Here is a 12,994-nt window from a genome sequence, read left to right as displayed (position 1 = left end):
GTACACGCATAAGCTCACAGATATAAACAGGCAGTAATGAGGCGTGCACACATTTCTGCTGCTTAACTTGAGCACATCAGAGAGAGGGGAAGGCGGTCAGCTCTCGCCATAATGGTTCACCAGAAATGCTGTGTGACTTCAAACTAAAATAGGAGGCTAAGTTTGACCTCCTAAGTGCCTCGGATTTTCTAAAAACAGCAGAAAGTATGTGATCATGTCTCTAATGGTGCTTGCGCTCTTCTTGTTTTTTTGTTTTGTTTTGTTTTTGTCCCAGAGAGTTTCCAGGTGGTGGTGAGAGGCAATGGGTTTCTCCATGCCAGAAACATTGACCAGGTTCTCTGCAGCTTCAAACTGAATGATACACACTCTGTGGGTGAGTCCTGCAAATGTACACAAGAGCGGCACGCGCAAAAGAGCAGGATGCGTTTTGCAGAGCTTGGCAGGATCAACATTTCTGTTAAAGCGAATGTCAGAAGGTTGTGTCAGCGATTTATCATGTTCACGACTTCCTGCTGGTATTTGTTCCCTTGAGAATATTTCACAAACTCACACTTACCATCAAAACACTGAACTCTAACGACTTTATTGCTTTGCATGCTTCTTCTTCTTATTAAATTGCTTTACTAGATTAATCCTTACACTGTAATGCATCGTGAGATTCTTGGTTTGGCTTGTGCACTGAAGAGGAATGTGGAAACCGTGCTGCAGATGTGAAAAATAAATGTCTAAATGTCCACGGCATAAAGTCTGATTTTGTTTTTCCCCGTGCAGACGAGAGACCAGCTGGAATAGAAGACACCTTCCTGCTCTGTCCCGCTCCTGTCGTGGAGGAGGTTGGGAGGTAAGCTGCACATCTCGTTTAGCTCTCGCCGCTGTTTCTCCGTTATCACTCCCCACGTTCAGCTGCAACACCCTGAGCCCAGATATTTGCCAGCTGCACGCACAAGTTTGTTGTGGACACAGAAGACTGCCGTCCTTGAACAAATTAGGGCCAAAGTCATTGAGTGTCTGTGATCAATCAGTGTTTGTCACAGCTAACGAAGCCAGACACCAATCACAAGGGGACAACAGGAGTAGAGCCCAGGAACATGACTTAATGATTGCCTGCTGGAGAGGGCCTTCGCAACCGCGTCTGTGTGTTTGCATGTGTGTGTGACGTATCCCAATCTCTGTGTGACACTTTGGTCGAGCGAAAGTGTGAGTGGAGTCGGCGGGGCAGTGTAAAGTTTCCCTCCGAGGGCTTCCAGCTCTGCTTCCGGAGATTCAGGGCAGGAGTTTCTTGCGGGGCAGACAGAGTGATGCCGTGGGCCGAGCTCGGAGACGACCGAGGCCCAGCAGCCTTCCCGTCCCCGCCGCCTGCAGTCCTGTGCATAATTATACACTCCAGCCCGCAGCCTCAGACACCTCCCAGTCATCATCTGTCTTGTCGCTGTCACTCAGATTTCGAGCGTGATTTGAGCTCGTCTTGTCCGCCAGTTAGAAGTACCGCTTTGATGGGGAAGTGACGAGGGGAAAAAATACATTTTGTTTTCACGCTGTGGCAGCAGGGAGATTTAAGAGCCTGTCACACACAGTATATTTTACTCGCTCGTGTTATAACGGGTGTGGAATTTTAAGTGTGACTCACAGTCTCGGGGGATTGACCAAAAAGACAGAAGTAGAATCAATAAAACAATTCACCTAATTCACAACCCTGCAAATATCTGTCTGCCAGTCAGGTCGCGCCACTGCTCCTGAGAGCAGGGCAAGAACAGGGGGGCATCATTACACACTGCAATGGTGCCTGAAGGAGGCGTAACAGACGCCCATTAGAGGCGAGTCGACGCTGCCTAACACCCTGAGTGCCTCTAAAGAGGAAGTCAGCTGTGAATGGCTGAAGGGCCCGGAGGAGGCCAACAGCTGGCTGATGAGTTCTGGGCTGTGATGCAATAAAGTGTGGATGGAAAAATGTAGGTAAAAAGCTGGACAGGTGTTTGTGACGTACGACTTCCTGTGTGACCTGTCGTGTACGGAATAAGTGATGTTTGTAGTAATGTCATCAAAATCCTCCTTCTCATAGGATTAACAGAATGATCACCACGACTACGCATCATTAATCGATTGACTGACAGGTCGATTAAAAGAAAATAAGTTGACAGCAGATTTGATAACAGTTTCAATGATTTTGAACGGGCTGGTTTCAGCTTCTTAAAGCATTGTTGTGTATCTTTTTTTTAAACCTTAAAATACCAGCTTCTAAATCACTGTGATGGTACAGTGTCTTGTTATAAGAGTGACTGGGGTCTTTCACAATTAATCCATGAATCATTTAGTCTATAAAAATGTCAACAAAACATTTTTTTAAAAATACTTATCGCAATTTCCCAGAAACCAAAGTCAACACCATCATAAAAGGGTAGCAGGATATCCTCACATTTAAAGCAACATTATGTAGTAATTGTCATTTTGTGGAATAAGGAGCTGAGTGTAACACCGCTGTCATAAATAACACCTTTCACCCTGTTACAAGACGCTGTACCATCAACGTGATTTTAAAGCTGTTATTTCGGGGTAAAAAAGTTACATAATGCTGCTTAATCAATAATGAAAATAATCCTGCTGCACCCCTACACTTCAGATCACACTGTACAGTAGGTGAGCCGCTTCCTGGTTGTTGTTTTTTTTGGGATTTAAAAAAATAAAAGTCTTGAGGTGTTGGGGACTCCTCCTGCTCCACCCGAGTCTCATCACATGCGATGAAGTCATTGACGCTGCTGTCACACAAATCTATGTTGACTGGGAACCTTCCGGATGCAGCTCCCCCTCCTTTATGCACACACACACACACACACACACACACACACACACACACACACACACGGCAAAGACATATATAGTGGGCAGATTGATGATTGATAGGGGCTGAGATCTCTCTGTCAGAGAGGGGCTGATAGCACCGCGTCCCCTGCCTGCCTGAAAGAGGGCGGGGGGGGGCAGGGGCAGAAAAGAGAGGGAAGAAATCAAAGAAAAGATGAGTGGCACCTGCACCGCCAATTTCCTCCTCCGAAGTCAGTGTCAGCATGAGTTATGAGACGGGCTACAGAGGATACGGGAGGGAAGGGGGCGAAAACAGACTCAGTAGTGACGGAGGAAGTGAAGCGGGGGTCTCGGAGGGGAGGGACGGTGCTGAAGGGATGTAGGACAGGAAAGGCACTCCTTCTACCATCCCCCCGCTCTCTCTCTCTCTGTTTCCTCTCCTCTCTCCCACCCTGCAGTGACCTCCTCCCCCTTGTTGCCCCCTCCTCAAATCTAGACCCAGAGCTCAATGCCCCCCTTGTCTGAGCCCCCCCTCCCACCCCCCAATCCCCCAAACCATAAGCACAAGAAGCCTTTCTCCATTCTTTTTTTTTTTCAAGCCTATAACGACAATCCAGCTGTCTGCGTTTTCAACCCTCGGCCGCCTGCTCTTGTTTTTCTTCATACTTCCTAAGAGCCTCATGAATAACCTGTCAGCGCCGTCCTCTCCGCTAACCCCAACCCTGTTGCTTCCATCAACGCCGCCATCCCGTCATCATCCCGACCCAAAAACTACACGCTGCTCCCGTTCCCCGCCCCGGCCTATCTTGGTGCAGCTATCAGCGCAGAATACTGGAGAATAAGAAGCCATGTAGCTGTCTGTGGTTTCCACATTAGAGGTCTGGGTCTGATCCAGAACAGAAGAGATTCCTTCTGTGGGTGGAGAACTCCCTGACCTCTTTAAAAGCTTTAGCTTTGTGTCTATGTCAGCATGTTTGTGCGCTTATGAAGCAGCAAGTACGGACAAAGCGGATGGAGGAATGTGTTTTTTCGACACCTCGGGCGAGCTTCGAACGGCAGCCCGAAACCAAACCGTGACCGTGTACACACAGGCAGATTTGCGCTCCAGTGTGTGATGCGCGTTTGTCATTTGTTTGTCATTTGATCAGATCAGTCATGAGTCCATGTTTTGCAGGGTGATCTACCTGCAGGTGAGCATGAACGAGGGGATCTCCTACATCACCAGCTCTGTTCACATCACTACTACTGAATGTGTGAGTACATCCTGCGTGTCTGCACTCTGCATTATCACAAAAAACTCAACAACGGTGATATTTCCCTCCGGCATGCCGCCTTGTTTGATCAAACTTCCCTTCAGCCTTTCTTATTTTTCTCTCGGTTCTCCAGTCTTCTTCTTCTGTCCTTCCTCTCTGAGGTCTCCTCTGTTGTGTCTGTTCATCAGAGGAGGCTGTGAGTACTTCCGCTTTTCATTTTCACCTTTTTCTTGCCTCTTGTTCTATTTAGTTCGGTTTAATCTGAACCAAGTCGTTGTGTGTTTCGTGCAGTTCGACGGCACCATCGTGCTCATATCGTTGCTGGTGGTGTTCCTGCTGCTGGGTCTGCTGCTCATGTGGTGGTTCTGGCCGCTGTGCTGCACTGTGGTAAGTTTGAACTTCAGACGTCAGTATTTGTGATTATGGTTTTTTCATTTGATGGTATTCTGATTATTATATTTTTATCCTCAGGTGATCAAAGAACCACCACCACCTCCTCCTCCAGAACCAGTAAGACTTTTCTTATATGAGTTTGAACCATTCTGAGCATTTGGACCAAAAATAAATACCCAGCTTGAACCCAGAAATAGTTTTTTTTTTCCATGATCTGTGAGCATTACCAACCCGTGCACGTCATATACTCACAAGATGCTGTGCACTGTGCAACGATGATGCATCCTCAACTGCACTGGCTACGCACAAAACCATGGAAACATGGGCTGGATAGCTGGATAGCTGGATAGCGCCAAGGTTCAAGGAATTTTGAATGGAACCAGTGCACTTGTAATTTGCTTGAGGATTCCCGTTTTCTGCTGGTGTATACTTTCACTCCACCACATTTTGGATTGCATTTTTCACTCTATTAATTCAATCGGCAACTGCATGAAAAAACAGTAGTTTAAAAAATAAGAAAAATGCAGAATAGCAAACATCACCAGGCTGATAATCAGACAACCTGTATTGTTTAGTATACATATGCACAGGTAAATATATGTATATTGCTTTTACTTAGAATATTGATACTTAAGTTCATATATTGCCAGAAAATTATTTTTGATATGTGAAAAATGCTCCAAGCAACTTTCACTTCTGTTGATTCTGGCGGCCCTCATGGAGAAATGAAACAAAGAATACTGTTTGAGTGCCATAGCACCAGACTTATGAGCAGGCTTTGAGGCCCCTCATTTCATCCTAAGCACTCATACAGTGAATAAATATATAATTGAATAATTTACATTTTATGATGAATCTGACCTGGATAAACCAGAATCCAGCCTGGTGATAGGCTTTAAATATATATGTAATACATATTCAGAAATAGCCAGTCTCCTCACTGATGAGCTTGTTTGCTTATTTAGCTCGTATGGAGGCACCAGAGTTAAACTGAGACTGTTTCATAACCAGATAAAAACTCCTTGTAGTTATGATTAAGTACATTTTATAGCAGATCTTTAAGAATTTTGCTGTCGACAACTTCCACTTCTACCACAGTGATATGATAGAATATAATAGTATGACAGAAGTGATAACATGATATCTTTGCTTTTACGTAAATATGCCCTTTGGGTATCTAATGACAGTCGTGAACGTTTGGGAGAATAACAGAGTCTCTCTCTAAGGAATCAGACGATGAGGACGGGATGCCCAAGAAGAGGTGGCCCACAGTGGATGCGTCCTACTATGGAGGAAGGGGAGTGGGTGGCATCAAACGCATGGAGGTACTCACGTGCACCCACGCTCACAATCACACATTTTCAGCATTTAAAAGGAAATACATGTTAATGATGGAGGGGTTTTTTTAGGTGAGATGGGGGGAGAAGGGGTCCACCGAGGAAGGTGCGAAGCTGGACAAACCCAAAAATGCTGTTGTAAAGATGCCAGAGCAGGAATTTGAACCGTGGGAGCCCAAGCCTCGGAAACCACCCCGCCGTGCCCCACAGCAGAGGAGGTGGTACACACCCATCAAGGTCGGTCCTACAGTTAAATTATTATTTAAGGTGGTGTTTGGATTCATCTTACTTGACGTGTCTTTTATCATCCATGTTTTCTCCTCCAGGGGAAGCTAGACGCTCTGTGGGCTCTGTTCAGGAGAGGATACGACCAGGTATCCCTGATGAGACCAGTTCCTGGAGATGAGGTGAGCCGGCCCCACCACCACATTTACATTTCATTTTTATCTTCACCTTCAAAACAAGAAGAGAAGATCCTGTGTTCAGCAAACAGGCTAAATGACTGATATGAGGGTATAATTTGGTAATTATGTGTCATTTCTGGGATTGCTCTGTGGGTAACAGCCACTTAAAAGCTTTTTTTACGAGCAGCTTGGATGGTACAGCCGGTTCCAGCATGGTTTATGCGGACAGTCGTGCATCTGCATTCTGTTTTTTTTTTTTCTGTCCGTCACATCGCTTTAAGACTACGCGTGTCGGTGAGCAGCGTGCGCAGCTTCAACACAGCCGCTCAGTGCCGATTTTCTGCACACGCAGCGAGTCAATGAGCTACTGATACGGATCTCCCCGTCAAAAGCTCCCATTGTTCAGGAGTACTGTACCCTTCTGTGCTCGTCCTCTTATTCCCCGTGACTCCCAGAAAAACGACTTCTGCGGGTGTCTGTTACGTCTTTCGAGGGATAGTTCAGGCTTTACGCTTGGCTCCTCGTAAAAATCCAGCTGCAAATCTGAATGTGCCGTATACCACACGGGTCACCTTCAGAAAGAGTCCTAAATCATGACATCACCAGACAAGTGTGTGTGACAGAGCTGGAGAGAGCAGAGCAGCTCCCTGTTATCTAACCTCGCATGGCATCCCGTAACCCCACAGACGTGTTTTCATCACCACACCGGTTGTCATGGTGAAACATCTGCTCGGTTGTAAATGGTTTCATTGTCGCCTCTCGCAGCCCAGGCCGCACCGCCGTGAAATTTATTGATTTGTTCTCTGAATCTGAATGGCATGATTCATCTTTCTCTTTTGATTGATGTTAACAGTATGGAGTGTGTGTGTGTGTGTGTGTGTGTGTGTGTGTGTGTGTGTGCGTGTCTGCTGGATCTGGAGTCCATAAAAGTGTTCATCATCACTGGTCTCATCCCTTCTTCTCCGTGTTGGAACTTTTTTGAGGCGGGGGGGAAGTGGAACAATTCATCTCTGTCATCAGGACAGAGGTTTTCTCAAGTCTTTGTCAGGCGCTTGGTTCACAGAGCCGCTCGACAATGACCCCCACAACTCCCTTCACGAGCCATTAACCGCGTAAAATAAAACGCCAAGAAAGGAGAGGACAGAAATCCACTTTTGTTGCCATATCGGACATGAAAAGACGACAGTCATTTGACATGCTGACAAAAGCCAGGCGCAGATTTACATTCTCGACATGAGCTCTCTCACAGCGGTAATGTCAAACATCTCTGCAGAAGCAAGAAACCGCAGCTGGATGACAAACAGCAGAGAGGGGTTTACAGAAAGCACAGCGATGACTATTAGGGTCCGGCTCCCCTGATGCAGATTGTTAACCAGCAGCTCGGGAGGAGCCCGTCCTGCTTTTCTCCCTGCATTACTCCTACCTCGCTGCCTCTGCAAACGGCCATCAGTGAGCTGCCAGTTTCTGCCACGCTCGCTGTTCGCATCTGATCTCTCCCTGCTGTGTGTGTGTGTGTGTCTGTGTGTGTGTGTCTGTGTGTGTGTCACTGTAACGTGTGTGTGTGTCAGCGCTCCCGAGCGAGCGTCACACAAACAGATGGGGAGTTGAAAGGCCACGAGCCATATTGTGACAGAAGAGATTCCCTTCTTTTGTCCCCAGAGCTGATGGCACCGATGGCCTCAGCGCGGCGCAGAGCAGACCAGAGGGCGGCCGCCGTCCCTCCGTCCCTCGCACATGGGCGTCACCAGTGAGCACAGCGGCGCCTCCCCTTCCTCACCCCTCTGCTATTAGGATTAGTTCACCCAAATTTGAAAACAGTGGTGACTAGCTGTGAGGACAGTTTGAGATCAGTAATTACAATAAAAAGAAACTAGTGACAAAGTGCTTTACAAGACATAAAAAACAGAGAAATTACAAATGATACACAACAGTACAAAATTATACAAATATACAAATAAAACAAGCTGACCCCGAATGTACGTTAAAAATAATCATTGAAAATTTCAAATCCATTCTTAAACTTACAGCTAACTAACGTAGAGATGCTGCAGTGGGCATTATTTGCATCCTTCTATTGGAATTCACGAGTAGTCTTGCTTCAGCCTTTCACACCAAAGTTTGGAAAGTTTGTACTGAGCGAGACAAGAATACAAATACTAAATCAAAGTAATGTCAACGGATGTAATGAAGGCGTGTGTGACAGTTTACAGACTCTCAGTGGATTATCAAGTTTTAATTTTTCAGATGACTAAGGTTTCTGAGATACCCCTCTATCACAGTTATTAGCCATTAAACTGACATTTAGAAAAAATAAAAAAATAAATAAAAAAAAATCAGCTAAATCTGTTTCCTGGTAACACTTTCACTGGTACTCTGAGTTAGGGTTGGACAATAAATCAGCATTATTAGATTTTGAATATCGTTATTTTCATGATTACGGTGGAAGTGTTGTCGTTTCTTGGTTTTAAAAGCTGCACTACGCTGAAGTGATATGATTTCCTGAACTAGCCAGACTGTTCGATCTTTGTCATTTTATCTAAATTTTGATGAGTATCTATCAGAAGCAGTATCATTGTGTTAATATTTTGCCAAAGTACCATTAGTCCTCCATGCTGTTGCATAATTGATATCCAGGTGCTGGGCAGGATCTCTTTGATTTACATTTTGAGAATATTTTAGAAATAGAATAAAATTTTAGAATCTCATATCTAAAACTAATTAAAACATTTTAATTTGTATGTGTTCTTTTAGCCTATTCAGAAAAAAAGAATAAATAAAAACACTATGTAAACTATACTTTTCCTTAACATTCCATAAATAAATAGCTAAAAATATATTTCTAAAAATACCTTGTGCCTAGTGTACTCTTTATTTTTTTATCCAGCCCTGGGTATTTGGTCAAATATATCAGGATATTTGATTTGCTCGCTCACTCCAGGCATGTGTTTATAGAGATTTCAAAATACCACGATACAGTGTGTGTCAGTGTATAATTCTGTATCATTTAGATGTTATTTTAAGGCCATATTGTCACAATAACCAGAAAACCAGTCGCTGCTGTTGCTGTCTACATGTCCAGATACTGCCAGATGTAATAAACGGCTTTTGTGTGATTTGGGTAAACTGACCCTTTAATGGCCCGGTCCCCCTGTTCATGATCCATTATCCTGACATTCCGAGTGTTTCCCTGTGTCGGAGCAGCATATGTAGTCCATGAAATGTGTTAAGTACACATGGACCGTCTTCCTTTTCAAGTGGATCGCTGTAATGTCATGCGAGGTGACAGGCAGAGCTGTCAGGTCGGATGTGTGTCTCCGCTCTCTCTTCTTTCTCCCGTTTTTTTTACTATAATGGTGACAAGTGTGTGTGTGTGTGTGTGTGTGTGTGCGTCAGTTCCCTGTAAACGGCCACAAAGTATCTGACTGTTGGGTGTCTGTTTGCGAGGGGAGGGCAAAGTCTTGGGGCTCAGGGAGAAGAAACTGAGGCGAGGCAGAGGACGGGGTGTGAAGAGGGACGCCGGAGGTGTTTTGGGGTTTAGTTTTTTTCCTAAAAAGGAGTCGAGGGGTTTGAAGTAAACAATCGCCGAGAGAGGAGGCAGGCGGTGACAGACATCACAGCCGAAGGGGCACACGAGGGAGGCTGACCATCACATGTGAGACACTGCTGAGCTCTCACCAGCTCATCTATGTGCATCATCAATTTAAAATCCCAAAACATCCTCTTTTTTTCCATGTTCCTCGGCGCTCTCTCACTGCCAGGCCCCCTAACCCTTCTCTCCCTCTGTTATTCATGGGGGCCGAGGTTTCATTCAGGCCATATGTTCTGGCGGAGGCATGCTTACAGTCACGCACACACACACACACACACACACACACACACAGACGCACTCATATTCATGAGCTTGTGTTCTCATTGTGTCCATATGCTGTCTCTGGTGTTGTGCTGCTGCTCTGCTGCTCACAAACTGGCCCTTTCACCGCAGCCCCAGCGACAAGACTGAAGCAGTCATCCCCCCACCCCACCCCACCGGGCTCCCCCACCAATCAATTACAGACCCCCTCACACACACACACACACACACACAATGGCACCCCTGAGTCACAAAGCTACTACCGCTGGGGTCCTCTTATTGGCCCCTGTGTGACTTTAGGGCCTCTGTGTTTAATAAGGTGTTATAATCAGACCACCAAGGGTCTGTGACACAGAGACCTTCTCTCCACCCCTCATACACTGACTGAGCAAGACAGGTGTGTGTGTGTGTGTGTGTGTGTGTGTGTGTGCGCAAGGATGCAGAGAACAGAGAGGAAAAGCCATCAATGAGAACAATAAGAGAAGCGCTCCATTCTCCCGGACTTGTAAATTATGTTAAACGCCAAGAGGCCTCAGTTAACTATTGTGGGGATACTGAAATCCCCCCTTTACATTCCAACAAGTCGAGCACATGAGAGACATAAACCACTTTCTGTTCTGCATCAAAAGAGGCCGAGTCACAGCAGAGAGGCTCCTTCAGAAGAGGGAGGGGGAATGGGGAAAAGCTGCAGACTGTAGAAAGTGTGTGTGTGTGTGTGTGTGTGTGTGTGAGATAACTTTGTCGGTGCCCGTCTTCGCCTGCATCACAGCTATTGTAGTGCAGGTGTGGACAGCAGACAGAAGCAGCTCTGTGTGCCCTCCGGGAGCCTCGAACACACACTCCTCTGTCAGCAGAGCCGGGCAGAGACTCACACAAACCACGCTGACTGGTCCATCTTAGGAGGTCATTGATTGCGCACTGAGACGCACTGCATTTTAATCTGTATTCTGTTTTGAAATGATGATGCAACGATTCGGTTTAAAGGGATAGTTCACCCCAAAATGAAGAAAAAACATATTTTTCCTCTTACATTGAATGATATTCACCCATCTAGATTATTTTGGTGTGAACTGCAGAATAATGGAGATGTAGCCTGCCTTCTGTCAAATATAATGGAACTAGATGGCAGGCGGCTCGTGGTGATCAACACACCATAAATGTTTTAAACACCATGGCAAACTCGCCCTCCAGAAACAATGAGTCACTCAGGATGATCCACAGAACTTGTAGTTTTCAAGTAAAGGAACTATTTGTTATCGTGCGGGAAATAAAGTTTAACGGTGACCTCCTAGGTTGAGCTGTAACGTTACTTAGCCAGCCATCTCATTCATGGGTAGAAACATGCTTGATCAGGTCTGTGCTCTAATTGCATTTGTGATTTTGGGGTGAACTGTCCCTTTAATGGTGCAATAGGTTACAAGCATTCAAATTCATTGTCAAAACAAATGGAAGGCAGCGTATCACCAGAGTAACCGCTAACTGCTACAGTTAGTAGCTGCCTTGGCTAGTTAGCTCAGTTAGCTGTGCAGCTAGCGCTTCCGACAGGGAGCTCAAGGATCACACCTCTATCACACCTTGACACCAAAGCAAAGGGGTTTTGGACCTAGTTAGCATGCTGACATCAGTAGATAACCTGCAACATAACTCTGTGTTTTTACTTAACTTTCCAACTATAATTCTTACATGCTGCCCGTTCAACCTTCATCTCTTTGCTTGTGTGTCCTGCAGGGTCGCTGTATTAATTTCCAGCGGGTCAAGCATGGCGAGTCCAACCAGAACAACCGTGCTCCCCCTCGCACACACCACTCCCCCTCGCCTCCTCCTCCCCCCTCTCCTCCTCCTAAGCCAGCCGAAGAGCGACCTCTGGTCTCCAACTCTGTGCCCCGTACGAAGCCTCCGTCGAGGGGCCCCCGCACCACGCCGCCCTCCCGCGCACCCCCTTCCGTGCTCAATCACCCTCCGGGTCCACCCCCAGCCCGCGCACCCCCTGGGCCCCGAGCACCCCCTCCGTCTCGACCCCCACCCAGGCTCTGATGATGAAACGAGGGCCTCCGATAAACAACTGATACATCCAATCACCCCATATATGAAAAAAGAAAAAGAAAAAAAAAAAGAACACCCACTCCTTTCAACCCAAGACTGAGACAGCAGAGGTGTCAAATGTTAAAAGGCCGGAGCTCTGGCTGGAGCTCAGTGCTTTGTTGCTGGACAGCAAAAAATATTTATCTGATGTCAGAATCAGCTACTGAGTTTCATCACAGATAACACTTTTATAGAATCATTATAGAAAAGATGAGCATGTAGTTACTTGATTAAGCCTGTAATGTATAATATTAGACGTCATGTTGACTCGAGCGGTAAGAGTAAGTGCAATCCTTTATGGAAGTTCAACAAGAAAGGATTTATATGTTGTTGTAAGTTAAGATTGTGACAATCTGAGCATGAGTGGCAGTAGATATTCCGGTCGGTAGAGAGTATTAGAGAGTAGAGACTAACAAAGCTGAGTGAGGATGTGAAAAATGTAGGAAACAGCATGTAGTGAAAGATAACAGTGTCGGTTATGTCGGTTGTGGTTTTTAAACATACACTGTCTTTGGTTGCTACAAGTCAGACTGATCATTTTACCAAAGAATCTTTTTCAACATCCAACTCAAAATTCATTCAGTACAGTTCAGTGATCCCACAGCAACTGCAGGGCAGTTTCTCCATATTTTATTTATTGTAACACAAGCCCTGTCTGCATCTGTTTCCTGTTTAGTACCAGGTGGGTTTCTGGGTTTTCAAATCTTTGAGGAAGGGGAAAGACGGAGGTGGAAGTAAGGACTTCTAAGTGAAAGATTGCATTGAAAATGTATCTTCAAGGTTCTCCTGTATACTGCATTTACTGACTGAAATGATCGTTTGCATTATTTCTTTATTAACAACCTTTTGTGTCTATCTGCAATAAACACTTTTTTTTTA

The 12,994-nt window shown here is 45.6% G+C and overlaps 1 protein-coding gene across 1 annotated transcript in view; it reads left to right on the top strand.

Moving 5' to 3' along the window:
* The window catches only part of antxr1d (ANTXR cell adhesion molecule 1d), a 27,854-nt gene extending 14,860 nt beyond the window's left edge, over nucleotides 1–12,994 (top strand). Inside the window, exons 11-19 of the mRNA XM_037123414.1 lie at nucleotides 275–373; nucleotides 772–841; nucleotides 3,971–4,049; nucleotides 4,341–4,436; nucleotides 4,521–4,559; nucleotides 5,669–5,767; nucleotides 5,852–6,016; nucleotides 6,106–6,186; nucleotides 11,762–12,994. Coding sequence (XP_036979309.1) covers nucleotides 275–373; nucleotides 772–841; nucleotides 3,971–4,049; nucleotides 4,341–4,436; nucleotides 4,521–4,559; nucleotides 5,669–5,767; nucleotides 5,852–6,016; nucleotides 6,106–6,186; nucleotides 11,762–12,067 — 1,034 coding nt within the window. The 3' untranslated portion in view covers nucleotides 12,068–12,994. The remainder of the gene's footprint in view (nucleotides 1–274; nucleotides 374–771; nucleotides 842–3,970; nucleotides 4,050–4,340; nucleotides 4,437–4,520; nucleotides 4,560–5,668; nucleotides 5,768–5,851; nucleotides 6,017–6,105; nucleotides 6,187–11,761) is intronic.

This window comes from Acanthopagrus latus, chromosome 15, assembly GCF_904848185.1.
Source record: "Acanthopagrus latus isolate v.2019 chromosome 15, fAcaLat1.1, whole genome shotgun sequence".
In the NCBI taxonomy this organism is placed as follows: Eukaryota; Metazoa; Chordata; class Actinopteri; order Spariformes; family Sparidae; genus Acanthopagrus; species Acanthopagrus latus.
This window is presented reverse-complemented; position numbering and strand designations above follow the sequence as displayed.